Source organism: Carlito syrichta, unplaced genomic scaffold (genome assembly GCF_000164805.1).
Source record: "Carlito syrichta isolate Samal-C Ts95f unplaced genomic scaffold, Tarsius_syrichta-2.0.1 Scaffold315490, whole genome shotgun sequence".
NCBI lineage: Eukaryota > Metazoa > Chordata > Mammalia > Primates > Tarsiidae > Carlito > Carlito syrichta.
Window position 1 is genome coordinate 1,251,768 of NW_007259586.1, and position 27,443 is coordinate 1,279,210.

Below are 27,443 nucleotides of genomic sequence, written 5' to 3' on the forward strand. Positions count from 1 at the left end.
ACAATATATCCACAAAAACAGATTAAATAGCTTACCAGTGAGGCCTACAATTGGGTATAAATGATGTTTCTTTTGATAAGAGTACAAACTTTTAGAAACAAAAACAAGGATAAAAAATAAAGTCCACTGACACCTACATGAACCTAACAGGACAGCTCCCAGCATCTAAAACTCATTAATGAAATGAAAAAAGAAAGAAACAGGTATACTAACTCCTTGAATTTTTCAATTCAAGAGGTCAAGAGTGAAATACAACCCCAATATGTCAAGAAAATAGGAATTGTCTACTTCTGTGGCTTGGCATAAATATTTATGAAACTTCATGCTTCATAACCCTCCATGTTCTTACATTACATTTTTATTTCTTAAAAATACAGAAGCAGAAGAAAAACTTTGAAAAGGTTTTCAGATAAAAACAATCAGGCACCCTGCATGACTTCCTGACTTGAGCAGGTGGCACGAGATGACAAAGTAATGCCTCTGTTTCCTCCAGGTCCTCTAGCGCCTTCCATCTGGTTTTCTATTAACTCTGATCTTTCTTAGATTTGAATTTGAGCTACAACTGAGTATTTCGCTGCACAAGAACAAAAACATATAACAAGACTGTGGTTCTATGAAAGGACATAAAGGTAATGTCATCTGTGGGGCTCTTGGCAAATCCATCCAGCAGAGCATTCTTTCCTCATAAGTCTAGGGTTCAGTGTGGATCCCTGACACAGGAATGGTGGCATTTCCATTAAACCCAAGAATGCTTCATATGTTAAAGTTTTATCAAAAAACAAGACAACGAAGGTTTTCCATGAAGAAAAGATATGCCTACCTCCATCTTTTATTAACACTAATATGCAAGGCTGCTCTTATTAGAATTAAACATGTCAGAAATATGATGAAGCCTTAATTAAATTTTTGATTAAATGATGCTGCCACCAAGATTTTTATTTGACATAAATAAAACTTTTCTGATAAGTTTTTGATTAACTGCTGCAACGGAGAGCTGAATGTTTCCTTTTACTATTTCTTAAATAAAACAACAAGAGCCAGGCACACACACTTGTATTCCCACCTACTTGAGAGGGAGACTGAGACAAGAAGATGGCTTGAAGAGTTCAAAACCAGCCTGTGCAATGTGGTGAGACCCAAACTCCTTTAAAAAAAAAAAAAAGCCAGGCATCAAGGCCCATGCCTGTAATCCCAGCACTTTGGGAGGCTAAGGTGGGAGGACTGCTTGAGCCCAGGAGTTCAAGACCGGCCTGGGCAACATAGCAAGACCTCATCTCTACAAAAAAATCAAAAAAGTAGCCAGGTATGGTGGCGTGCAGCTATAGTTCCAGTTACTCCGGAGGCTGAGGCGGGAGGATGACTTGAACCCAGAAGTTTAAGGCTGCGGTGAGCCGTGATCATGCCATTGCACTCCAGCATGGGCAACAGAGTACAAGCTTGACTTAAAAAAAAAAAAAAAGCAAGACTACAGAACTATAGATCATAAGACTAAGTGTTTGAAAGGGAAAAACTGACAGAGAACTTCAGACTTCAGTCTCACATTAGGTAAAATGAGGGGAGGGGAGAGAGATGGATACTGCTACAACCTCTGGTTCTTTTCACTGGCAAATCCGAGACCTACAATGCATCATCTGCTGGCGTTTCACAATCCCACTCCTGTCCTCTCTCTGGAAATGCTCTTCAAAGTCACTGAGAATCATCAATGGTCCCTTATATTAACATTATAGCTTTTTCCCAACTATTACAACATAGTTCAAAAAAAATTACCTGATTTAAGACTTTTCTCTAAGAAACTCAATCAACAACCTGAACACATTCCTCTGATACTAAAATTAATTATGCCAGCGTTTTATGTGAAAATCAACCTGAGAGAACAGAAATTACTGAAGGTCAGAGGGCGACTTGGCTCAGGAAGTATGGGTAAAACCCAAATCTTTTATTACCTCCAGAATTATTTTTCACTGAAGGCATACTGCATTTATACACATCTAATGAACGTAAAGGTTCAAGGTTTCATTTCAGCTGATTCTTCATATTTCATCAGGCAACTCTATAATAAATTCAAAAAAACTAATATGCTGAGCAGAGCCAATTAGAGTTTAATCATATTTAAAGCAATATGGACTTAGCAAAGCAAAATCGCTGTGGCAAATTAGTAAGACAAGGGTCAAAGAGAAAGCTCATGATACTCTGAAGACTTCTGACATGCACGGCTTACTTGCTTACATTTTATTCCACATTCTCTTTGTAATTCCTAAAATTCTCTTTAGAAAGAAGATTCCCAATTAAGAACACTGTATCTAACAAAGTTGTCTATACACTACCATTTAAAATCAAAAACTTCTATAACTGTTCATTTGTGTGTCAAATCTGCCATCTTCTGGTCACAACTGGAATTACAATTGTTGACAAAATAGACCAAGCATTCTGTAGAGTTTAAATTTTACCCATTTATATTGGGACATAGATTCATCAAATCTTTCTTCCTTATAAGAATCTTTCTGATTATACAAATGGCCAAGAGTTATTATAGTGAAAACATTAAATCTTTGTAGGTATTAGTCTCCTGCCTGACAAGACTACGGTCCTTGATAACCCTGAGTCTACAAACAAAACCAAGTCTTCTTAACAATAATTATATCAACTTTTAGGTCCTAAGTGTAAAAGCTGTTCACAGAATTTTATATAACCCAAGAGATAAGCCATCGATGGTTTTTTTACTTTTGTACTTTTCCATAACAGAAATGAGCCCTGATTTCACAGGAGCTAACAAAAGTCCCACGGATTTATAGATTTCTACCACTATAAAAATCTGAAAATGGAGACTGTCATGGTAGCTGCATTAGTTTCCTGTTGCTGTTGTAACAAACTACCACACACTTAGTGGCTTAAACAATATAAGTTTATTATCTATAATTCTGGAGGTATGGCCAGGCACAGGGGCTTATGCCTGTAATTCTAAACTCTGAGAGGCCAAAGCAGGTAAACTGCGTGAACCCAGAAGTTCCAGGCCAGCCTGGGCAACATAATGCCCCTACAAAAAAATTTTAAAAGTAGGTGGGTGTCATGGTCCCCACCTGTAGTCCCAGCTACTCAGGAAGCTGAAACAGACTACCTGCGCCCAGAAGGTTGAGGCTGCGGTGAGCTGTGATCATGCCACTGCACTCCAGCCCATGCAACAGAGTGAGACCCCAAACCAAAAAACAAACTCACAAAAAAATGGAGATATGAACTCCAAAATGGATCTCACTGAGTCAAAATGAAGGAGTCAGACAGCATGCCTTCTGGAGGCTCCAAGGAGCCTCAATTCCCTTTATTCTAGAAGCCACCTACATTCCCTGGTTTGTAGCCCCTTCCTCCATCTTCAAGCCAGCACACAGCGGCTTCAAATCTCTCTGACCTCCATTTCAGGACCCTGGAGATTAGACTGGACCCAACTGGAAAATCCAAGAACTCGTTCCCTGTCAACATCCTTCACTGTATCTGCCATGTCCTCTTATCATGTAAGGTAACACATTCACAGGTTTTGGGTACCAGGACACCTTTGGAGCATCATTATTTTGCACTCCATAGTAAACAGCAAATTTTAGAACATGACCTTTTCTTCTTTTAAGGAATCCAGAGTGATCTGAAATCTTATTATTACACAAGTAATACTAATATATGCCTGGTTTAAATATGAGGAGTGTTACTTCTTAATTCCACTTCTACCATTTTCAAAATATGAATGGAAAGCCAGAGGTGCTCCTGAAAGTACACAGGGAAATATTTGCCTAACTATTCACATGCTGTAGTGGTATTTTCTTATCCATAGTAGCTAGAAAGCCTTGAGCAAACTCCTTTGAATTTTAATTTCTTCATCTTCTGAACTGATATCCCTCCCAAAAGTGTAAAATTCTAAAAACGTGCTACACACAATTTGTGTCAAATGGGGCCAGAATGTTCACTGAGCACTTGTGTGTCCAGTGTTAGGTTAAGCACTTTATGAGTGCTGTATTATTTCATCCTTGTAAAAACTGTGAGTGGGACAGCATTAACCCTGTTTTCAAGAAGAGGAAAAAAGTGGCTCAGTGAGGGCAAGTAAATGGCCTACAGACACACAGCAAATGTGTGGATAAGCCTCTGACTCTGAACTGTGTAACTTGGTAGCCCATGGCCATTCCATGCTGCCTTCTATGTACAGGTCCTCAAAATACTCTCTACTTATTTAGTAAATGTATACAACTTATTATTTATACATACCTCAAAAACAAGGATAAAATTTTCTTTTTTTTCTCTCTTTTTTTTTTTTTTTTTAGTTGGAGTCTCACTCTGTCGCCCAGACTAGAGTGCAGTGGCCGCTCCCGGCCACCGCAGCCTTGACCCGCTGGGCTCCAGCGATCCTTCCGCCTCAGCCTTCCGAGTAGCTGGAACTACAGTCGTGTGCTACCACGCCCAGCTGATTTTTGATTTATTGTAGAGATGAGGTCTCACCAAGTGGCCCAGGCGGGTCTCAAACCCACGGGCTCAGGTAGTCCTACACACCTCAGCCTCCCAAGGCGCGGGATTACAGGCTGAGCCACTGAGCCCAGCTCTCTTTTTTTTTTTTTTAAATACAGACAGGGTCTCACTCTATTGCCCAGGCTGTAGTACAGTGGTGTGATCATAGTTCACTGCAGTCTTGTACTCCTGGACTCAAGTGATCCTTCTCCTTAGCCTCCAAAGTAGCAAGGACTACATGGCCACACCACTGAACATGGCTAAATTTTTTTTTTTTTTTTGTAGAAACAGGTTTTTGCTATATTTCCCGGGCTGGTCTCAAATTCCTGGCCTTAAGCGGTCCTCCTGCCTCAGCCCTCTAAGGTGCTGGGATTATAGGCATGAGCCACCACACATGGCCCATAATTGCTTATTCTGTGTCTCTTATCACCTATCATAATGTTAGATACACAATAGGCACTCAAATATTGAAAAATCACAAATCGAAACAAATTAGTGACAGTAGCACTGAATTCATTATGACACCAAGAACCCTAATCTTAACAGACAATATATTTAAAAATAAAAGTTTGTCACCAACAAGGCTCAGGCTGTCTCAGAAGTGGCTAATCCCAACTTCCTTCAGTACTTTGGTCCTTTGAGGGGTTTATTTGGTATTTTCATTTACAACAGTGGCAATAACTGACCAAATTACACTCTGCTGATTTAAAATGGTTTCTTCAGGCGGAGCTCAGTGGCTCAGCCTGTAATCCCAGCACTTTGGGAGGCCGAGGTGAGTGGATTGCCTGAGCCTGCGGGTTCGAGACCCGCCTGGGCAACTTGGCGAGACCTCATCTCTACAATAAATCAAAAAAATTAGCCAGGCGTGGTAGCGCGCTCCTGTAGATCCAGCTACTTGGAAGGCTTAGGTGGAAGGATTACCGGAGCCCAGCTGGTCGAGGCTGCGTGGCCAGGAACGGGCAACAGAGTGAGACTCCAACTCAAAAAATAAAATAAAAAGGTTTCTTCAGCTTCATCATTCTATATGAAAATCCTACTATTTCTACAAAGTTGAACTTTACTGTGTTCTATAAACTGATACTGCACTTAACGAAAAAGCCAACACAGAGTTTCCCTTCCCTCTTGCCCACTAATTAAATAATACAATCAATGAAATACACTCTCCTAAATCATAATCAATACCATCTGAACTAATTGTTGCATATTGTATGAGGAAAAGAAAAGAAAGTCCATAAAACAGAAAACAATCTGAAGTGTGTTAGAAAAGAAAGTCATAGAGACATGGGGCCGGGGTGGGGGGGTGGAGTGCAGGTGGAGGAAGATGTTGCTTTATGGGAGCCTCCGTGAGAAATCTCTCCGGCACATTCACACTCGTACCATCACTGAGTAACTACAAGCAAGGTCACTGCCAAGTGTAGACAACGCCCAGCCGGAGCGAGCCCTGACTCTCTCTCTCCTTCCTCTTCCCCACCCTCCCTGCATGTGTTCAGCCTCAGTGGCTAGGACTGCTGGAAATGTGAGGTGTGCTTACTGAACTTAGATCAGCAGACGCTGTTGGAGAATTGAAGTAGGTGTGCAATGCACAAAGACACAACACACTAACAAAGGCATCCGTGATGAAAAAAGCACCTGAAGGAACGTCACTGGAAGGACTTCTGATGGAACAGCCATCTTTCTCCATTTCCACCTCTTTAACCTCTCTTGAACTCACTTCTCCCTCTGCCAGGCCCTGGTGATCTCTCCTGGGGATGACTGTACTAGTCTCCTCACCTCCACATAGCTGCTGAACAACCTTTTGAAAACTACAATCAGGTCAATGTCATTCCTGTTCAGCCCATCAAAGGATACAAGCCAGCCACAGCAGGCAAGGCCCTCCAGCTCCCAGCCCCGCTTGCCTCAGGATGACCCATCACACTATGCTTCAACCACCTGGAAGCTGAAATGTACAAGAGCCACTCATGACTCCAACGCCCTCCTTTACCCACCCACCTAACAAACCATCATATTCTAAAAACGCAGGGGAATAAAACTGTACTGTAATTGGGATCCCTGCTCAATAAATAGATTTTAACTACTCATGCCACAAAAGCAAAACGAAACAAGAAAGAGTAACTTGTGAGTTGATGGATATGTTAATTTGCTTCACTGTAATAACCATTTTACTATCTATATGCATCCGATAACATCACGTTGCACACCTTAAACATATAATAAAATTCATTAAAAAAAAATAAACACAGCTCAAAGATGAGCTATTGGTCTATGAGACCTTTCCTGAATCACCACACAAGCACCCACCCCAATCCAGGAAAAACCAACCACTCTCTCCCTTCAGGCTCTCACTCCTCCCTGTAAAGATGCTCCCTGACTAACAGCAGGGTTAGTCCTGATAACCTCATCATGACTTAAAAATATGGCAAGCCGAAAATGCATTTAATAGGCCCAACCTCCTGAACATCATCGCAGCTTAGCCTGGCCCACTGTATGCAGGCTCAAAACACTCAGGGTGGCTCCTGGGAGCTGCACTGTCCGGCATCGCTAGCGAGGAATTTACCACATGTTGCTATCCTGGGCAACGATCAAAATTCGAAATCTGAAGTATGGTTTCCACTGTATGTGTACTGCTTTCCCATCATAACAAAGCCAAAAAACTGTGAGTCAGTCCAGTGTAAGTCAGGGATCATCTACAATTCCTTCTCTTAAAACACCCGCAATGCTCTAGTGCACTTACATGTCCACCTCCATTTCTGGACAGCAAGCCTCTAAAAGACAATGTCTTATCTTGTCATTCTATCCTCAATGACTGGAACACAGTAAGGCCTTCAGACCTAAATCCACACTGCCAGATAAGAACAGAAGTGATCGAGGAAACTAACATGAGCTGAACAAAAGCAGCCTATGAAAAAGGAATCAAAGACATTCAAGTAGGAGAATATAAAAGGAAGGGGTTAAAAGGAAGGCAATGAAAAACAGGTGATTTTTTATATCATTGAAATCCTTTTTTGTATAATGGTTTAGGGTTTCTAAGAAAGAATTTAAAAGTCTGCCTACCTTGTGTATTTAATGTCATGAAGTGAAAAAAGGCTCCCAGACACACTGAAAAGAGACAGGGAAATAAAGTCAAAGGACCCCTGAGCACATTCACCAGCTTAGATGCATCGAAATGTGGGGTGTTTGTCTAAGTATGCTCAGGTTCCTGACAGCTCTGTCCAGTTTCTAGTTGTACAACCAGCGTTCCGATAATCCCCATACGCTTCTAGCTCCACTCATCTTTAGGCACAAGTTTCCAGCTGCAGCATTCCAGAGTCTCCTTCTGATCTAATAACCATTCTTCACTGTGGTCCAGAGAAACCTTATTTTTTACTCGACCTATCTCCCACGATTCAGTTATACAACTGTGCATGCTTGGTAAAATATTCCAGTTGCAAATGTGAGCTAATCTATATTAATTTATTACTATTTCAAAATCTACCATGATTAATTCAAAAGATAAAATACATTTGGCTTCCAGGCAAGACGGCACGGAACAGGTCAGACTGTGAGAGTGTATGCAAAAGCGAGTGTTCATAAAGACTCTCTGCATGAGTGGGTGTGTGCCAGTGGGTGAGTGAAAGTCTGTCTGAGGGAAGACTCGGGTTCATGCACTCGGTGCTCTCCTCCGGAGGTGACTGCAACCTACCACCGCCTTGAGATTGGAGACCCCAGCATGCAAGATCGTATGCCGCTTTTGGGGCTCTCTTGAGAGTTAGCAGGAGGGAACAGTTGCCCCTCACCACCTGGCACCCAGCCCATGCCATCGTTTGCAGCAGCAGACCAGGTGTGAGCAGGAGGAACCGTGGAGAAAGCAAGTCATGGAAATCTGGAATAAAGCTCCAACGTCGGTGACAAGATGCCGAGGGGCACCATTTTCTCAGTCCCAGGACCAGGCAAAGACCTGCATTGCCCCATCCAGCTCCACCCAGCCTTCGCCTTGGGACCCAGAAGCTATCCTCTCATCAGACTCAGAGAGACAGATGCCCTTCCCCCACACTAGAGCAGGCACAGACACATCAGATCTGAGTGGGAGACCTGACAGCAGGAGCAGCGAGTAGGGTGAGTCTGGATCTGATCCATCCTCCTCCCACAATAATCCCTGGGGCATCTGACCATGCTGAGGGGCTAGAGACCAGAACTGCTCCACTCCCTAAGGCGGAGGCAGCAGCCAAGAGGAATCTGGAGTTACAGAAATGACCACAGCGCAAGTCTTTTTTTTTCCTTCTTGTTTGTTTTTTGGTTTTGCTTTTTTTCCCCTCTTTTTTTTTTGCTTACGTTTTTGTATTTGCTTTGTTTCTGTTATTTTAATGTTTTTTGAATCTTGTTTATGTATGGGTATTTTTGAGGGAGAGTACACCAACGGGGGGGGGTTGCTTGTTGGTTTGTTTGTATGATTGTCTGTATGTGTTTGTCTCTTTTGTTTTTTCTCTTTGTCTGCTTCTCTGTTTATGAGTTAGTTGGTATGCCTGTCTGTTTTCCCTCTTCGCTCTCTACTCTCATTTCATCTTCCTCCTCATTTTTTCCATTCTTTTCCCTTTTCTTATCTCATTTTGCTTTCAGGCAGCAAAGAGACATCCCCACTGCATGGACAGACAGGGACCCACAACCCTGTCATTGGATACTGGGATCTGCAAATAGTGTCTGAATCACAGCTCCACCCTTAATTAAATCTCAAAACTGCTGGGCTCGGTGGCTCAGCCTGTAATCCCGAGCTTTGGGAGGCCAAGGTGAGTGGATTGCCTGAGCCCGCAGGTTTGAGACCCACCTGGGCAGTGAGACCTCATCTCTACAATAAATCAAAAAATTAGCCGGGCGTGGTAGCGCACGTCTGTAGTTCCAGCCACTTGAAAGACTGAGGTGGAAGGATCGCCAGAGCCTAGCAGGTCGAGGCTGGGCGACAGTCTGGGTGACAGAGTGAGACTCCAACTCAAAAAAAAAAAAAAAAAATCTCAAAACTGCAAAAACCACAGGCCCCCACCCCGGTCAAGCTTCAGAATTGAACAAAACCAAAGGATTTACATAAGGAAGAATATGAGATTGAGCAAACAGAAATAAAAGCTATTCTTCCATCACTGAACAACAGAATTAACGAAGAGGTTTTAAAAAAGGGAAGGAAAATCTAAACAAATGAAGAAAAACCAAAGGAAAAATATGAGTCTCACACAGACCCCTGAGAGGACAGCTACTGAGAATACAAACTTCGCGACTCAAACAATGAAGAGCTCCAAGAATGACTGGTCTCAAACCACAAACTCAGATATCAAGATATTAATAGAGAGAATAAATAGAAATGAAGAGAGACAAGAGGAAAGAATGAAGGAGTTGATAACTGAGATAATAGCAATAAAGAATACAGTGAATGAAATAAAAAACTGATAAGCATGGAAAGCAGAATTAACCAAGGTTTAATTACATTTTAAACCTTTTCTCTATTATCTTGCTCAATGGTTCCTCTTAGAAAAGCCTAGTGAAAAACATGAAGAACACTACATGCTGGGCTTTGTGGTTCAGCCTGTAATCCCAGCACTTTGGGAGGCTGAGGCCAGTGGATTGCCTGAGCCCGCGGGTTTGAGACCCACTCGGACAATTTGGCGAGACCCTGTCTCTACAATAAATCAAAAATTAGCCAGGCATGGTAGCGCACACCTGTAGTTCTGGCTACTCAGAGGGCTGAGGTGGAAGGATCGCTGGAGCCAGCGGGTTGAGGCTGCGGTGGCCAGGAGAATGCCACTACACTCCAGTCAGAGTGACAGAGTGAGACTCCAAGTCAAAAAAAAAAAAAGAATACTACTATGCATTTCAAAGAAAATAGGTTATACCACCACTAGGGAAAACACAATGATAAGTAACAAGTACACCGTGTTCTGCAGCTCACAAATACCTCATAGCATCCACGTGGCCAGTCCTGCACATGGTCTGTTCAGTAGGAAAGCAGAACAAACACAACGCGCCTCACCCATACAGATACCCACAAGACACCCGAATGGACCATAGTCCGAGGGAGGTCTTGTCAGTTACCAGGGCAGCCAAACCATAACACATGCTGCCTTTACCTACAATGCTCTGCATGGGCCTTGGAGAAAACTACAGCGAGGTCACAACACTCACTCTAACATCAGTAAAATCCAAAGCTACATGTCTGATTTTACCGTCACCCTCAAAAATAACCAGTGTATTTGAGTGTCTAGTGGGCCTAAAATATGTCACTCTGAGGAGAACAAACGGAGTGACACATTTGATCGACCTAACGGAGTGACACATTTGATCGACCTGTGGTACTCTAGTGTTTTGCATCTACTAAAATATTCTTATGTAGGGGACAACATCAGTGGTACTTGAGTATCAGAAAGTTGCAGAATCATCCATAAATTATGTTTAAAATACAGAATCCACAGTGCTATAAATCTTGACTTGCAACCAGCCACCAAGCAATTGATTCCAAAGGAGGTAGGTGCTCCTTGGGCAACACCTGGAGAAGTGCTGTTAAAGACTGTCAGAAAAGCATTTGCAAAATGTGACAGAATTTCTTTCCTAGCTTTCTCAACCCCAAGTGAGAATGGGACTAAAAGGGACACTTAGAAAGGACAATCTACCAGCATGTATGTGTGTGAGGACATCTATAGGTGACTACGCACACATTAAATTCACAGTGGCTACTTTCGGCTGCAAAGAAATTTCAGTGTTCTTTGATTTCTGACAACATGAACTAAGCCAAAAGTAGGATAAGACAACATAAGTCAAATCTTAAAACCCTTTAAAAAAAAAAGTCACTACCACTGTAATGTTATAGCGTCTGTAGTGTTACAGTAAACCTGCCCCAACCTTTAATCTAATTACAGATTCTACTTCTCACAAGGTTTTTTCTATGTGTGATGAAAACTGAGCTGTAAAATAATTGAAATAGGGATTTAGAGATTTGGCACAGCAAACTTCCTAATAAAAATGGCACAAATGGGACTATTGTTACATATTAAATCCTACTTGATCGATTTTACTGTATTTCAAATTGCAAACATAAGGTAGAAGGTTGTAATTATAGTTTTATTGATTCATCATTAAGTTTTAATCAAGTTGCTGCTACAGGGAATGGTTATCATTTTCCCAGCGTTCCTTTGTTTCTAAGTTTCTTTCACAGTTGCTACAACAAAGTATCTATGGATATATGCAATACCAACAAAATGTGTTATTGTTTCTAGGAAATCTGTTTGCAACATAACAATCCTATATCAAAGCAAATGTGTCACAGAATAATGACTACACTAAACTATTTCTTGCCATTTTATTTTATTTTTTTTAAGAGATAGAGTCTCATCCTGTCACCCAAGCTGGAGTACAGCAGCATGATCATAGCTCACTGCAGCCTTGAACTCCTAGGCTCAAGCAATCCCTTGCCTCAGCCTCCTGAATCGCTAGGACTAAAGGTGCGTGCCACCATGCTCAGCTAATTTTTTTTAAGTTTTTTTGTAGAGACAGGGTCTCACTATGTTGTCCAGGCTGGTCTTGTACTCTCAGCCTCAAGTGATCCTCCTGCCTTCGCCTCCAAAGTGTTGGGATTACAAGCGTGAACTACCACGCCCAGTCCTATTTCTTATGATCTCGAGGTTATTATGCGTTTCTGATCACTGATAGGTATAAATGTTTTTGTTTTCTATTCTTTAAATTTTACATATGAAAATTTTATTTCCTCTAAATCCACCTGTTTTTAGCAACCACATTTGCATGAATCTGAAACCAAAATTTTATGCTCCATGAACTGAACAAGTTACTAAAACAGGAAGGAGGTAATGTGTATATTTCTCAATTATTTATTGAGAAAACTGATACTAATGACTTCAGGAAGTTTTTTTAAAGAACGTTCAAAGATTACTATAGCATCAGAATCAACATATCCACAAGCTTCATAAATTTGGCAGACTTGGCAGCAAACTAAACAATAACTAAATTTAAATGCAATTTCAAGTCAACATCAAAAAATGTTTTGTGTGAAGTCCACAATCTATGTACTCACTGTTGATCAGTTCTCCTTTTAAGGTTCTCTGGGAATTGCCAGGCGTGACGCACTTGTAATCTTAGCTACTTAGGAGGCTGAGGCAGAAGGATCTCTTCAGCTCAGGGGTCCAAGGCCAGCCTGAGCAATACACAAGAGCCCAGCTCCACAGAAACTACAAAGAGGTGTTTTACATTAGGCCTTGCTAACTCAGGGACCATGGAACCCCTAAGAGACACAATAAAGATAAGAATGTCCCATAACTGTGTATCTATAGTCTTATCAAACAGTTACTATTTGCCCTACCTTATTATATCACTTTATGTTTTCTTGTAAGTTTCAGGGACAGGAAGTTTATAAATTGAAGAAAGCCTGTCCTTCAATATGGCAATGCTTCCAGGCAAGATGGCCAGACGTGAAAATGAAATAAGTGGCCAAGGTCTTTACTTGCTGCTTGCTCTCAGCAACATATTAGAAAATGAATATCAAGGCCGGGTTCGGTGGCTCAACCTGTAATCCCACACTTTGGGAGGCCGAGGTAAGTGAATTGCCTGAGCCTGCAGGTTCGAAACCCGCCTGGGCAATTTGGCAAGAGCTCATCTCTACAATAAATCAAAAAAACTAGCCGGGCGTGGTAGCGCGCCTGTAGTTCCAGCTACTTGGAAGGCTGAGGCGAAAGGATCGCCAGAGCCTAGCAGGTCGAGGCTGTGGTGGCTCGGTGCGTGCCACTGCACACTCCAGTCTGGGCAACAGAGTGAGACTCCAACTCCAAAAAAAAAAAAGAAAATGAATATCAAACATTGAATTAAAAATATACTTAAAGCTAATCAATGAAACATGTAATTATAAAATAAAGAGATGTAAGAGCTGTCTGTCATAAGAACATACGTTTTGCAACCCAAGACAGTGAAACCTTCACACAAAATTTGTTATTCCTTAGTACACACACTCAAACATAAGTGCATGTAATGAGGCGCTAACGTCAGAACACAAGCACCAAAAATAATTTAAACGTAGGTTAACAGGTTAAAAGATTTTTAAAAATTAAGTATAAGTTGCTTTTAAACTACAGTTTAAGCAAATGTTCAGGTAGAAGTCTAGTAGTGGACTTTTTACCTTGGGTCCAGGGGTGAAGGGAATGAAAATCCCCAGAAACTGTATATAAAATGTCCACATGTTCACTTTACTGGAAAGACAGTCATAGGTTTCACTAGATTCCTAAAGGAGTCTACAGTATATAAAAGAAAGTAGTGCAGCTTTATGTTATGTGCTACAAAAATTACTATATTATTACTCTCATCACTTTGATAACATCAGTAAATTGTGAAAGCAGTATTTTTTTCTTTAAGAATACAGAATTAACATAGGCTCTGCAGAACCATTTGTAAACTAATGTCAAAAGAAAGCTTTATTTTAAAAAAAGAAAGGCACCTCAGTGGTTCTAATGTCTCTCAGGCTAATTTCTTTTGACATTCTCTTCAAGGAAACATATAGCTGATTGCTTAAATCAAGAAAACACTGTTGAAAATATTAAAGACCTAAATAAATGGAAATATGTAACATGTCAATGGATTAGAAAACATATTCATGTTAAAATGGCAATAATCCCCAAATTAACCTACGGATTCAGTGCAATCCCTATAAGAATTCCAGCTACCTTGTTTGCCGAAGTGGACAAGTTGATGCTAAAATTCACATTTCTGCTCAAATTCAAGAGACGCAGAATAGTCAAAATGATACTGAATAAGAATAAAGCTGGTGAAATCATGCTGATTTCAATACTTACTACAAAGCTACAGTAATCAAGACCACATGTTACTGGCATTAAGCGAGACCTACAGATCAACTGAAAAGTACTGAGAGTTCAGAAATAAATTCTCACATTTATGGTCAGTTGGTTTTTAACAAGGCTGCCAAGGACATTCAACAGAGAAAATAAGTCTTTTCAACAAATGGCGCTGGGACAACTGAATATTCAAATGCAAAAGAATGAAGCTAGATTGCTAACTCACACCTAATACAAAATAAAGGACAAAAATATGTCCTCAGAGATGGATTAAAGACCTAAACATAAAAGTTAAAGTTATACAACTCTTACAAGAAAACACAGGTGTATATCTTCATGAGCTCAGGTTAAACAATGGTTTCTTATATATGGCACCAAAAGTACAAGCAACAAAAGGTAAAATAAAATTTATAAATATCTGGTTCAAAGCACACTATAAAGAAAGTGAAAGAGCTGGGCATGTTGGTGCACACCTATAGTTCCAGCTACTCAGGAGGCTGAGGCAGCAGGATCCCTTAAGCCCACATATTAGAGGTTAGCCTGGGCAACGCGGCAAAACCCCATCTCTAAGAAAACATTAAAATAAATGTTTTAAAATATTTTCTAAAGTGAAAAGACAATACACTGAATGGGAGAAAAATTTTGTAATTCATATGTCTGATAAAGAACTTGTTTTTGGAATATATAAAGAACTCTTATAACTCAATAACAAAAAGATAAATAATGAAATTTAAAAGGAAGCAAAGGATCTGAATAAATATTTCTCCAAAGAAGATACATAAATGGCCAATAAGTGGCTGGGCACAGTGGCTCAGTCTGTAATCCCAGCACTTTGGGAGGCCGAGGCAAGAGGACTATCTGAGCCCGGGGGTTCAAGACCAGCCTGGGTAACTTGGTGAGACCTCGTATCTACAATAAAAAACATAAAAACCAGCCAGGCATGGTGGCGTGTGTCTGCAGTTCCAGCTACTTGGAAGGCTGAGGCGGAAGGATCACCTAAGCCCAGCAGGTTGAGGCTGTGGTGGCTGTGAGTGTGCCACTGCACTCCAGCCTGGGCAACAAAGAATGAGACTCCAACTCAAAAAAAAAAAAAAAAATGGTCAATAAGTATACAAAAAGATGCTTGAAATCATTAGTTATTAGGAAAATGCAATCAAGACCACAATAAGATACCAATGAACAACTACTAGATGGCTAAAATTTAAAAGACAGATAATAACAAGTGGTGACGAGGATGTGAAAAAACTAGAACCCTTATATATTGCTGGTGGAAAGGTAAAATGGTGGGACCACTTTGCAAAACAGTTTGGCCAATTCCTCAAAAGGTTTAACATAAAGTTACCATATGAGCAGCAATTCTACCCATCAATATATACCCAAGACAAGTAAAAGCATATGACTACACAAAAACTTGTACATAAATATTCATAGCAACTTTAGTCATATAGCCAAAAAGTGGAAACGATCTCAATGTTTACCAACATATTAAGATGTTATACAACGGTGTATTTGGCAACAAAAAGGAACGGAGTACTGATACATGCTACAACATGGATTAACCTGGAAAACACTACACTAACTGAAAAAAGACAGTCATAAAAAAATACACATAATTTAGGATTCTATTTATATGAAATGCCCAAAATAGGCAAACACATACAGACAGAAAGTAGACTAGTGGCTGACTAGAGGTGGAGAGGCTGGGGCAAAATGGGGAGTAACTGTAATGGTTTGGAGTTTTCTTTTGAAAGTGATGAAAATGTTCGAAAATTGAATGACAGTGATTGCACAATTCTAGGAATACCCTGAAAACTACTGAATTGTAAACACTTTACATGGGGGAAGTATATGTATATTAATTGCATTTTAATAAAGCTTTTTTTCATTATCTTCTTAAAGTCAATACTTATTTTTACCTTTCTGCTAATATCTCTTTTAATCCCCAATTCACTATGTTCTCAAGCAAAGAATATTAGATTACTAAACAGTTTGTAGAGTCCTATTCAAGTTTTCCAAAGAAGAAAAGGACATAGAAAACAGATCCACAAGCTGGGCACAAGGGCTCACACCTGTAATGCCAGCATTTTGGGAGGCTGAAGCAAGAGGATTGCCTGAGTCCAGGGGTTTGAGACCAGCCTGGGCAACTTGGCAAGACCTTGTCTCTACAATAAAATTAAAAAATTAGTTGGGCATGGTGGCACGCACCTGTGATTCCAGTTACTTGGAAGGCTGAGGTGGAAGGATAGCCTGAGCCTAGCAGGTCGAGGCTACAGTGGTCATGAGCATGCCCCTGCACTCCAGCCTGGGAGACAGTGAGACTCTGACTCAGAAAAAACAAAACAGACACACAACATACTGTAATTGTTTTCTATATAAAGGCTAATTTATTTTCCAAGTTTTCTAACATAAACATTTACCATCACTTTTCTAGTCTAAAAAATATATATACTTTTTGATAAAAGGTTTACAAACTAAGACCTTTTTTCTTCACTGCATTACTGTGTTGTTCATTCCTGTTATGCACATCACAAGACTTGGAGTTTGATAAGACTGCATAACTACCAAACTGTGTGATTTGGAAATAACACTAGTGAGAAACAGGCAATTTCTGGACAGACACACAAAAATAATGTTCATATAGTTGTCCCTTAGTATTGGGCAGAAGGGGCAGGGAGAAAGGTAAGTCAGTGAGAGGAGTAGGGAAATGTGTATTTGTATTATACATTGTATTTGTATTATACATTTGCCTCTGCATGAGTTTTGAGGTTTAAAAAAAATCCGCAACTGTGCATTCCTTTTTGGTTTAAAATATTTTATCACATTATATATTCTTCTTTGACTCATGAATTATTCACAAAAAAGGTTTGTTTTTTAAACACATGGCAGGGACAGGCTATCTTTTGGAGATTGTTTCCAGTTTTACCTCATTATAATCGGACACCAAATGACCTGCATGACACTGTCTCTACAGTCACGGGAACTTGCCTTGTCGACTATTAGGTTGTCCATTTTTATTAAAGTTCCAATTACACTTGGGGAAAAAGTGTCTTCTTCAATTGTGTGTGCAGAATTCCACACTTATCCAATCTTGCCATTGTGTTGTTCAAATCTCCTATGACCTTAGTAAGTTTATGCCTGTCTGATCTTAATGCTGTGAGAGAGAAGTGAATATCTCCAACTGGGACTACAGTTTTGTTCACTGCTCCTTATAACTCTGTCAGTTTTTGCTTCATATGTTTTGAGACTATGTTATTCAGTACAGGTGCAGGCTTGTTACATCTCCCGAAAGAACTATTCCTGTATCAATATGAAATGGTCTCTCTGGTTTTTCCTTAAGTCTTTTTTGCCCAATATTAACATTACTCCGCCAGCTCTATTTCAGTTAGTATTACTCTATCACTTATGGTTTCATCAGAGAAGCAAAACCACTATGAGTGATAAGAATGAGGATTATGAAAATCTGACCAGCAACTACAGGAGCAGATTAAGCAGTCTACATAGAATTGTGACTTCTGCATCTAGTGCTGGGTCCAAAATCAGAGAGTAGTCAACAGGGAAGTGGGGAAGAGAAAGGACAACCTGGGCCTCATTTAGTTTTCATAATCCTGTGAGGGAGAAACTACAGTATAAGCTGGCACCTTTCACCCACACAGTGACCTAGATTTGAAGAAGCTGAAAGAGAAGATCCAGTAGGCGCTGGAATTGCTGGAGGCCACAAGCCAACATGGTAAGCCAGCAGAAATTGGCAACAGAGTATGTGAGCTGTGACAGTGCCTGGCCCCACCAACCTTTCAAGCAAAAACACAGCAGCTGCTTCACTTCCACCTTACAAATCACGTAAACTTTCTCTTGTGGTTGACCTAACCTAAAACTATTCCAGAAAGGGAATGGGAAAAGTAGTTCCGGCTCAGTTATGCTAACACAAAGAAAGTCACCACAATTTGCAAGGATATTTTCTTCTATCTATTTAATTGTATTCTTTCTGTATAGTTATGTTTTAGATCTGTCTCTTGTAATTAGCGCTTAGCTAAATTCTTCTTCCATCCTATCTAAGGCTCTATCTTTTAACTGTCATGTTTAATCCACTTACATTAATTGGGATTTATGACTTCCATAATTTTTTTAAAAATGAAACAAAGTAAAATCTGTACTGAAAATATATGCATGATTTTCCTTTCTGAAGTATTTTATACACATAACTTTTTACTTACCGCTTCTCCAGCAGAGGCAGCCAACATATGCTTCACAGGCATCAAATATGAAGTTGAATCAGTATGCAAAAGCCATTTCACATATTCGTAGGTGATAAAAAATGCAGCAGCTGAAATTTAAAACAAGCCAGTCTTTCACAAAGTTTAAATATATATTCAAACTGTTAAGAAATATGCTTCTCATAAAGGTATGAAAATAACCATTGAAGTATGAAGCAACAAAGATGATAGTTAAACACATATCTGTTTCCTTCCCTCACTCTCAGAATTTACTGAAGCCATGTTATATACCAGACCCTAGACTTACAAAAATGCAGAAAATATAATGCCTACCCTGAGGCAGTCTAACAGCATTACCATGTTGTACTGACAAAGTACTTAACATCTTTAAAGTCAACTTTAGAAAACAACATGTGTTTCTCTGATTCAAAATACCACTAAATATAGTCATAAAACAATCAGCCACATTGATTTATAGACAGGTTAAACTTGCAAACACATCTTAACTTTAAAAAAAATGTCTACAAGGTGCCAAAAGAAAAAAAAAAATATATATATATATATATAAATATATTTTAAGTATGACAGTCACTCAAAACATGGCGTTAATCAAATGAATGCTAGTGTCACCATGCAATAGGCAGGACAGTCAAAGAAAATGGCAGAAGCCTTTTCTCTGAGCAATTGTCATACTACACATTGCTACCATAATTTAACTGAGCTTCAAAAAGGAATACATAGAGAACACCTCTTAAAATGTGATACATTTTGTTGGCACCTCCTGTATACTAGGATGTTTTATTGCTGGTTACTCAAAATAACCTTGGCTATTCTTTACTATACCAATTCACCTTTACATCAAGAAAATAATCGACCGCTTAATTAAAAGTAGAAATTAAAATCTCGAAAAAGCTACCCCTATCACCATGATCTCATCACAGCTACACATGAGGGCTTTAAAACTTGCTGTGTACTGTTTATCAAAAAATATCAGTTTCATAAAAGATAAGACACAAAAGACAAAGGAAAGACAAATTCACCCTTGGAAGGACATTTGAACATGTCACAGTAAAGTCTGAAGCACTCAGGAAAACAGCTGGGTAGTGAAAATCAGTTCTCCGAAGTCCTTCAAAACCAGCAAGATTATAAAGGATCCTCAGACCTCTAACAAACACACACCAGGTCAAATGAGGAGGCAAGCTGTCCTCAGATGAGCAATGACCAGTTCAGCAGTTCTGTGCAGTCTGTTCCCTTTTGTGCTTCTTTGCATGGCTTTTCTCACTTTGGCCCACTCACTAAATATGCAGCCATAACATCTCTCATCGTGTTCAGCTGTGAGTTCTGCCCTTTTGCCTTCCACATCCCCCTCGAGCCCTCGGAAAAAGTGAAAAAGTGCTAAAACTTCTTCCATTTCATGGTTAATCACATAACTATGTCTGACTCCATGGCTACTTTTATGATACACAAGGTAGTTTAGAAACATAAATTCCAAACGTCCCCCTGCTCCAGAGATGGCATCCAAGAAGGCTTCAGCTAATTGGAAATGTTGGCACAGTAAGGTTCCAAGTGAGGAGCTGGGCTATTTGACACCTACATTCTCTTCTAGCTCTTAAAAGAAAAACAAACAAAAACTATGCTTTATCTACAGTCCCTTCTAAATAAGAAATGAGGGTCCTAAACACAAGTCTTTTCTTCTCCTCTTTCCATCTTCAATTCCTTCCAGCCCAACCCCTATCCTTGCAGAATACATTCACAAAAACGTCTACAGTCACTGATGATTAAGTACAGCAGAGTCCTGTACTCAGACTAATCTTAACCAATAGCAAAAGAAAAAAAGGTGCCACACAAAAAAGTTCAATTCATCCAAAAAAGTTCAATTCATCCAAAATCTGCAGGAAACAGTAAGCCAATTTCTAAATTCTTGGCACTTTGGCTTCTCTAGCCCCTCCCATTCACTAAAGCTTTATGGATGGCAAAAAAGAAAAGCAAGGCAAGAACACACACAAATTCAAAACCACATACTGTATGTAAACTACTGGGGAAAGAATGAAAAACAGTCCCGTGATCTTAAGAATACCACAGCAGCTAATACTCTACTCAACCACAATAATCCTTATGTGCAATATGTAAGAGAAGAATGAATCTAAATGAAGAAGACAACATAAAAACTGGTGGGCAAAACATAGGAATTTAGTGACACATTCCTTTGCAACTTCTTAGTTCAGAGGTTCTCAAGTTTGTCTGAATATTAGAATCATCTTTGGATTTTTTATAACCTCCAATACCCAGGCCACACCTCAGACCAATTAAATCACAATCTCTAGGGGTGGGCCACAGGTATCAGTACAGTTGACCCTTGAATAACACAAGTTGACCTTTGAAGTACACAGGTCCATTTGTACGAATTTTTTAAATAAACACATTAGAAAATCTTTAGGAGATTTGTGACAATCTGAAGTCTTTTCTTTTTTTTTTGAGTTGGAGTCTCACTCCGTCGCCCAGACTGGAGTGCAGTGGCCGCTCCCGGCCAGCGCAGCCTCGACCTGCTGGGCTCCGGCGATCCTTCCACCTCAGCCTTCCAAGTAGCTGGAACTACAGGCGCGCACTACCATGCCCAGCTAATTTTTTGATTTTTGTAGAGATGAGGTCTCACCAAGTTGCCCAGACAGGTCTCGAACCCGCGGGCTCAGGCAACCCACTTATCTTGGCCTCCCAAAGCGCAGGATTACAGGCTGAGCCACTGAGCCTGGCTGAAGTCTTTTCTTACCCTCTTTCCATCTTTAGTCCCCTCCAGCCCAACCCCTCAGTCCTGCAGAATAGGTTCACAAAAATGTCTACTGCCATTAATTACAGTGGAGTCCTGTACTCAGACTAAAACCTAGAAACCACATAGCATAGAAGTATTGAAAAAATTAAGAAAAAGTTAGGTATTTCATGAATGCATAAAATATACATAGATACTAGTCTATTTTAACACTTACTATCATAAAATATAACAAAACTATTATAAAAAGTTAAAATTCATCAAAACTTACACACACACATGATGCCACGCACAGAGTAATGTAAACAAATGTGAAGATGCTGTATTAAATCATAACTCCCTAAAATTTACTTTAGTAATACTGTACTACTGTAATAATTTCGTATCCACATACTGTTGCTATTGTGGTAAGCTCAAATATTGCAAGTATCCTCTTACAACATCATATGATGCTAATCTCCACAGGAGCAATTTGTCTCTCCATTAAATTATGGACTGTAGGATAAAGGATCTCTCGCTGTTCTCGTGTATATTTTGTCATGTTTAGTGCAATATTGTAAAGAAAATGTTAAGAAAAGCATAAGAAAGAGAAATATATTAACTGTTAATTAAATAGAAGTTTGATCATCATAAAGGTCTTCATCCTCCTTGTCCTCATAATACATTAATCAACTGTTTCTGCTATCGGTAAGGCTTCCAGTCAACATTAGGCTATTAATAGTTAAGTTTTAAGCAAGTCCAAAGTTATACTCAGATTTTCAACTGCACAGAGGGTCAGCACCCCTCTCCCCTGAGTTGTTCAAGGGTCAACAGTATTTGTTTAAGCTCTTCAGTAGTAAAGTGATCCCAATGCCCCTCTCCCATACTTAGAACAACGTTTGGCTTGCAGTGGATACTCAATAGCAACCTGTGACAACCAATTACTCAAAGTATTAAGACATACTGAAATTCAAGAATAACCCCAAAATAGTTTGGTTCCAAGGACTTCTGGGGAAAAGGGGGAAAGAAAAACACAAGGATAGAAACACTAGTGCTTTTTTTTTTCTTTCCCCGCTTTACATGAAAGCTGTGTTCACAGACTGGCATTTAAATGTCTGGTTAACATAGGAGAAAATATTTCTCATGAATTACCCAGAGAAAAAAGAAAGCAAAACTCCAGAATTTAAGCATCTCCTAGAGCAGTGGTTTTGTGGTTGTCTGTGTGTGGTGAATTTTGTTTGTTGCCTTGGTTTACTTTTGAAAGCCATTAGAAGCATCTATCAGTAAACAATTTAAATAAGTATCTGAAAAAAGTATACCAAGACGTGGATAAATAAAACAGATCATACTGACTATTGAGTAAGGGGAACATAAGTCACATAACCTGACTTCAAAACCAATACACCAGAAGGAGAGTACTCAGGAGAACATTGGTGAGAAACACTTGCATCATCTAATAGCAATTTGGTTAAGATAGAAATATTTAATGCCTCTTAGGTTCACCTGCTCCACAGAACTCTCCAAGGCAGAATCAAACTTGGCTTCACCTGAGAATCACCTGGGAAGCTATTAAAACTCCTGATACCCAGACAAAGCCCAGACCAATGAAATTTCTGGGGGTGACACACAGGCATCAGTATTTTTTTAAAGCTTCCCAAGATTTCAATGTGCAGGCAAGGCTGAGAACCACTACTCTAAAGAATCACAATCAATGGTAAAATAACACTAAGGATTTTAACAACAAAAATAATTTTTAAAAGATTACTCATTTTTTTCCTATTACAAACACACTGGAATGGAACCCACAGTACTAACTGATTCAAAAATAATGGGTTAAAACAGAAAAATTCAGAAGATAAGCTTCAACACACAAGAAATTATGTGGGGTAAGACCATATACCACTCTGAAAATAAATCTCATTATCTTGGCTTTATAGCAGCAATAATAGCAATACAATTTTTACCATTAGGAAAGGATCCAATAGCAGCAGAAGGAACGCCAGCATATATTCCACGAAAACCACCGGCCTTATTAAATCCTTGGGGACTCTGCAGCCTGGTTTTAATGGTATCCAGAGGAAATAATATCAAGTCAACAGATACACCTGCTATCCCACCAGCCTTTGAAAAAAAAAGAGAAAGAAAAAAGGTCACAATAAAATAAGATCTCTGCCATTTGGGGGCAGGGACAGAAAGAAGATAGTCTATAAGACATATTTCTCGTAGCATTCAGTCCATGGTCTTTTTTGATATACTCAAAGTACCTTCAACCTAAATCTATTTTCCTGGGAAAATAACCATGATTATGCTTGATTTCCAAGTTGTAAATTTTATTTTTAAATATGTTTTTAATAAATGTATTTTTAAAACAAATTTTAAATTCACTTTTAATATAGTATGCATATGGTTCAAAAACAAAACAAAACCTCACATATTCAATCAAATATGAACATATATTTTATTTTCCTATTCTTTAAAAATAAAAGATGGTATACAATATGCACTTTTTTGTACTTTTTCCAATTAACAATTTATGTTGGTGATGTTCTCATATCAGACCAAATCTTACATTTTTGTCTTTTTAGCTAATAGGTGGTGAATCTGCATTGACTTGTATCTGAGACTTGCATTTTGAAATAGCAAATGATCCTTCTGAATCAAGATCTATATTTTAAGAGTCACACATCTAAGGATTCAGAGTATTCTCTTTATATATATTGGAGACTTCTTTGATCATTTTCAAATTAAGTAAATAAACGAATTTTTTTAAAGGAGGCAATTCCTAGAGGAAATTGAACTTCAGCCCAAACTCGTCACTCCTAAGAGACACCATGATGCTCTGAAGAAGCTTCTGATTAGGAACTAATTTTTTCATGATTATAGTGAAGCATATATAAAATATTTTAAAACTAGATACACCTTACTCAAAGAAAAAAGAAACTCAGGAAAATATGAACACAAAGACAGCATCAAAGAAAGGTTAACACACAAGATCTAAGGCGTCATTTAAAGCTATAAACAAAGTCAGATTACAGTAAGTATTTTGAACAGAAAACTCTCAATGTGTTTCTTACATAGTAATATTTTTTTACTGAATTTCTAATTTTTCCTATATTTTGAATTCTGAACCATATTAATATATTACCTATTAAAAAAGTAAAAACATACACTTAAAAACTATATTTCATGACACAGAAAAAAAGAATCAGTATTATTCAAGCATATAAACAAAGTTTGAACTGATCCATTATTTCCATGTTGAGTTTACAAAATGTCCAGGTGCTACAAAGCTGGGTACCTAACTAATACAACTAATGCTTACTCGCCATGCACCATAAAACCACTGCAAGAGTTAACAGGGAAAATGAAATACTCTGATGAGATATCCAACACAGTAATGCCTATTTTTGAATTAACTAGCACAAGTAAATTATTCAAAATTAGTTTACACAAGAAAAGTACACAATTACAGTCCAAAAGATATGGAAGAAGCTCAAAAGACCATGAAAGTCTACTCAGAATGACCCAAAAAGATACCACCAAAAGAACACAGAGAAGGGTTAGTAGAGAATCACCAGTGGTACTAAAGGTAATAACCAATAACATGGGATTTCTTTCTGGACATAAAGGTGTCTTTCTAAGTCAGCAGTCCCCAACCTTTTTGGCATCAGGGACTGGTTTTGTGAAAGACAATTTTTCCATGGACTGGGGGGAAGGAAGGAGGGATGGTTTGGGGATGATTCAAGCATATAACATTTACTGTGCAATTTTATTTCTATTATTATTACACTGTAATGTATAATGAAATAATTATACAACTCATCATTTTTTTTAAAAAAGAGACACAAATGGAAGTGGTAAACAAAATAATGAGTGGGCCATGTGTGGATTAAAGTAAGTGTCAGATTCTGACTTAAATCCTGCCACTGGATGCAGCTGTACAATTGAAGTACATCAACTCACTTGCCATTCTCTGATAGAGTTTCGATGAGTCTGCAAGCAAGTGATTTATTATGGTCTCTGTGCAGTCAAACCTCACTGCTAATGTTAATCTGTATTTGCAGTGGCTCTCCAGTGCTAGCATCACCACTTCAGCTCCACCTCAGATCATCAGGCATTAGATTCTCATAAGGAGTGTGCAGCCTAGATCCCTCACATGCACAATTCACAATAGGGTTCACACTTGTAGGAGAATTTAATGCTGCCACTGATCTGACAGAAGATAGAGCCCAGGTGGTAATGCGAATGATGGGAAGCAGCTATAAATACAGATGACGCTTCACTTGCTCACTCGCCACTCACCTCCTGTACAGCCCAGTTCCTAACAGGCTATGGCCCAGGTGTTAGGGACCCCTGTTCTAAATCATGGGAAAAAGTTAGCATGCAATGTAGGAAAGAAAAAGCCAACCTTTTCAACACTTTTCCTACTTGTTTAAGAATTTTTATAAAATTCAGTAAGTAGAGTAAGGCATGGTCGGATACATCTGTAATCCAAGATACTCAGGAAGCTGAGGCAGAATCACTTAAGCACAGGAGTTCAAGGCTGTAGTAAGCCATGATTGCACCTGTGAATAGCCACTGCACTCCAGACTGGGCAACATAGCTAGACCCCCATCTCTAAAAATTATTATTATTATTATTCAGTAAGTTAATATTTTGCCTGTCTCTTTTCTCAAACCATAGAAAAAATAAAATCTTGATGTGAATACCTGATAAACTGGATTCTTTAAAAACATGCTGCACTTCACTCTAATTTTCTCTTTAATCTTAGGCAAGGATTTGGAGAAGTGCTTGCTATCTACTGCTAAATTTTAATCAATAAGTTAATTACATTTTTAATCCAGTTGGCTACTTTACATGTATTGATTCTCTAACCCTTTTTTTCTTCACAATTCCTATCTTCTGAGGATAAAATGACCAGATTCAATCTACTTATCTACTAAAACACGAATCAAAAGTTACTAATTGCTTCTGTGAATTTTAAACTTCGACAACCCAAATGTCATTTAAATTCATGAGACTGAAAAAAAAAAAAAAACCACCAGCTAACTTAAGACCTGAAGAATAATAATACTTATGTATTTAGCCACACAACATGTTCAAAATTTAAACAAAAACTTTAAGGAATGGCTATAATTTTACATCAATATTATTTTGTCCATAATTATATACAAAATATATAAACCAACATCAACTGAATTATAAGAAACTCTACCAAATTGTTGTTCTTTAACCTGAGAATTGTATTTTCTTATAATCATTTATGAAAAAGGTTATCAGTTAAATAATTCATTTCAAGATTTATGGTAGTTTACACTGAAAAATGCTAAGAACTAGACATAATCCAAAGACACAGGACATAAAACAGATAACCAGCAAGCCTTGCTAGCATCACAATTTATTGAGACCTCAATATCATATAGATAAAATACATGTCTCTACCTTAAGTTAATAAATATACAAAGTCTTAATGTAGATGTAGACAGGAAGTGTTTAATTAGTGCTTGAAATTACTTCGGGAATTGAAAAGGTCAGGATTACATCATACCTTTTTTCTCAAAAGGAAGTAGGCACAAACAACAGAGAAAAGTATCGCTGTTCAACTACAGGACAAGACCAAATCATCTGTGTAATTTAACTAAGAAACAACAACAAAGGCCACTCGCTGGCATAAATTACAGCTAAGAACCAGTCATAATATACTAAACTCAATTCATAAATTCATATAGTAAAATCTTCAATCTTCGAGCTTTTCATAGTAATAATGAATTAAAAGTTCATCTCAGTTCTGCAGTCCGGACAAGAATCACCAATTAACTGACTCAACAGAAAAACCAAACAATGCATGGCAGAAGCAATTCAGTATCAACTTCAACAACTTAATAGAAACACTAGTGTTCAAACTGCTTTATGATCCTTGTATTTGAATTTATGTATTAATTTTTTAAAAAGCAGAACACAAAACTGTACCTATAAGACTTCAGCTAGCCGGGTTTGGTGGCTCAGCCTGTAATCCCGTGCCTTTGGGAGGCTGAGGTGAGTGGATTGCCTGAGCCTGCGGGTTCGAGACCCGGCTGGGCAGCGAGACCTCATCTCAACAATAAAATCACAAAATCAGCCGGGCGTGGTAGCGCATGCCTGTAATTCCGGTTACTTGGAAGGCTGAGGCGAAAGGATCGCTGGAGCCCAGCAGGTCGAGGCTGC

The 27,443-nt window shown here is 38.9% G+C and overlaps 1 protein-coding gene across 2 annotated transcripts in view; it reads right to left on the bottom strand.

Moving 5' to 3' along the window:
• Positions 1-27,443, bottom strand: part of SLC25A26 (solute carrier family 25 member 26) — a 148,794-nt gene that overhangs the window by 111,989 nt on the left and 9,362 nt on the right. Inside the window, exons 2-3 of one of the 2 annotated variants that reach the window (XM_008072884.1) lie at positions 23,204-23,360; positions 18,497-18,606 (exon numbers count right to left, since the gene is read on the bottom strand). In XM_008072884.1, coding sequence (XP_008071075.1) covers positions 18,497-18,606; positions 23,204-23,360 — 267 coding nt within the window. The remainder of the gene's footprint in view (positions 1-18,496; positions 18,607-23,203; positions 23,361-27,443) is intronic. The other variant, XM_021706374.1, reaches the window with a different exon arrangement.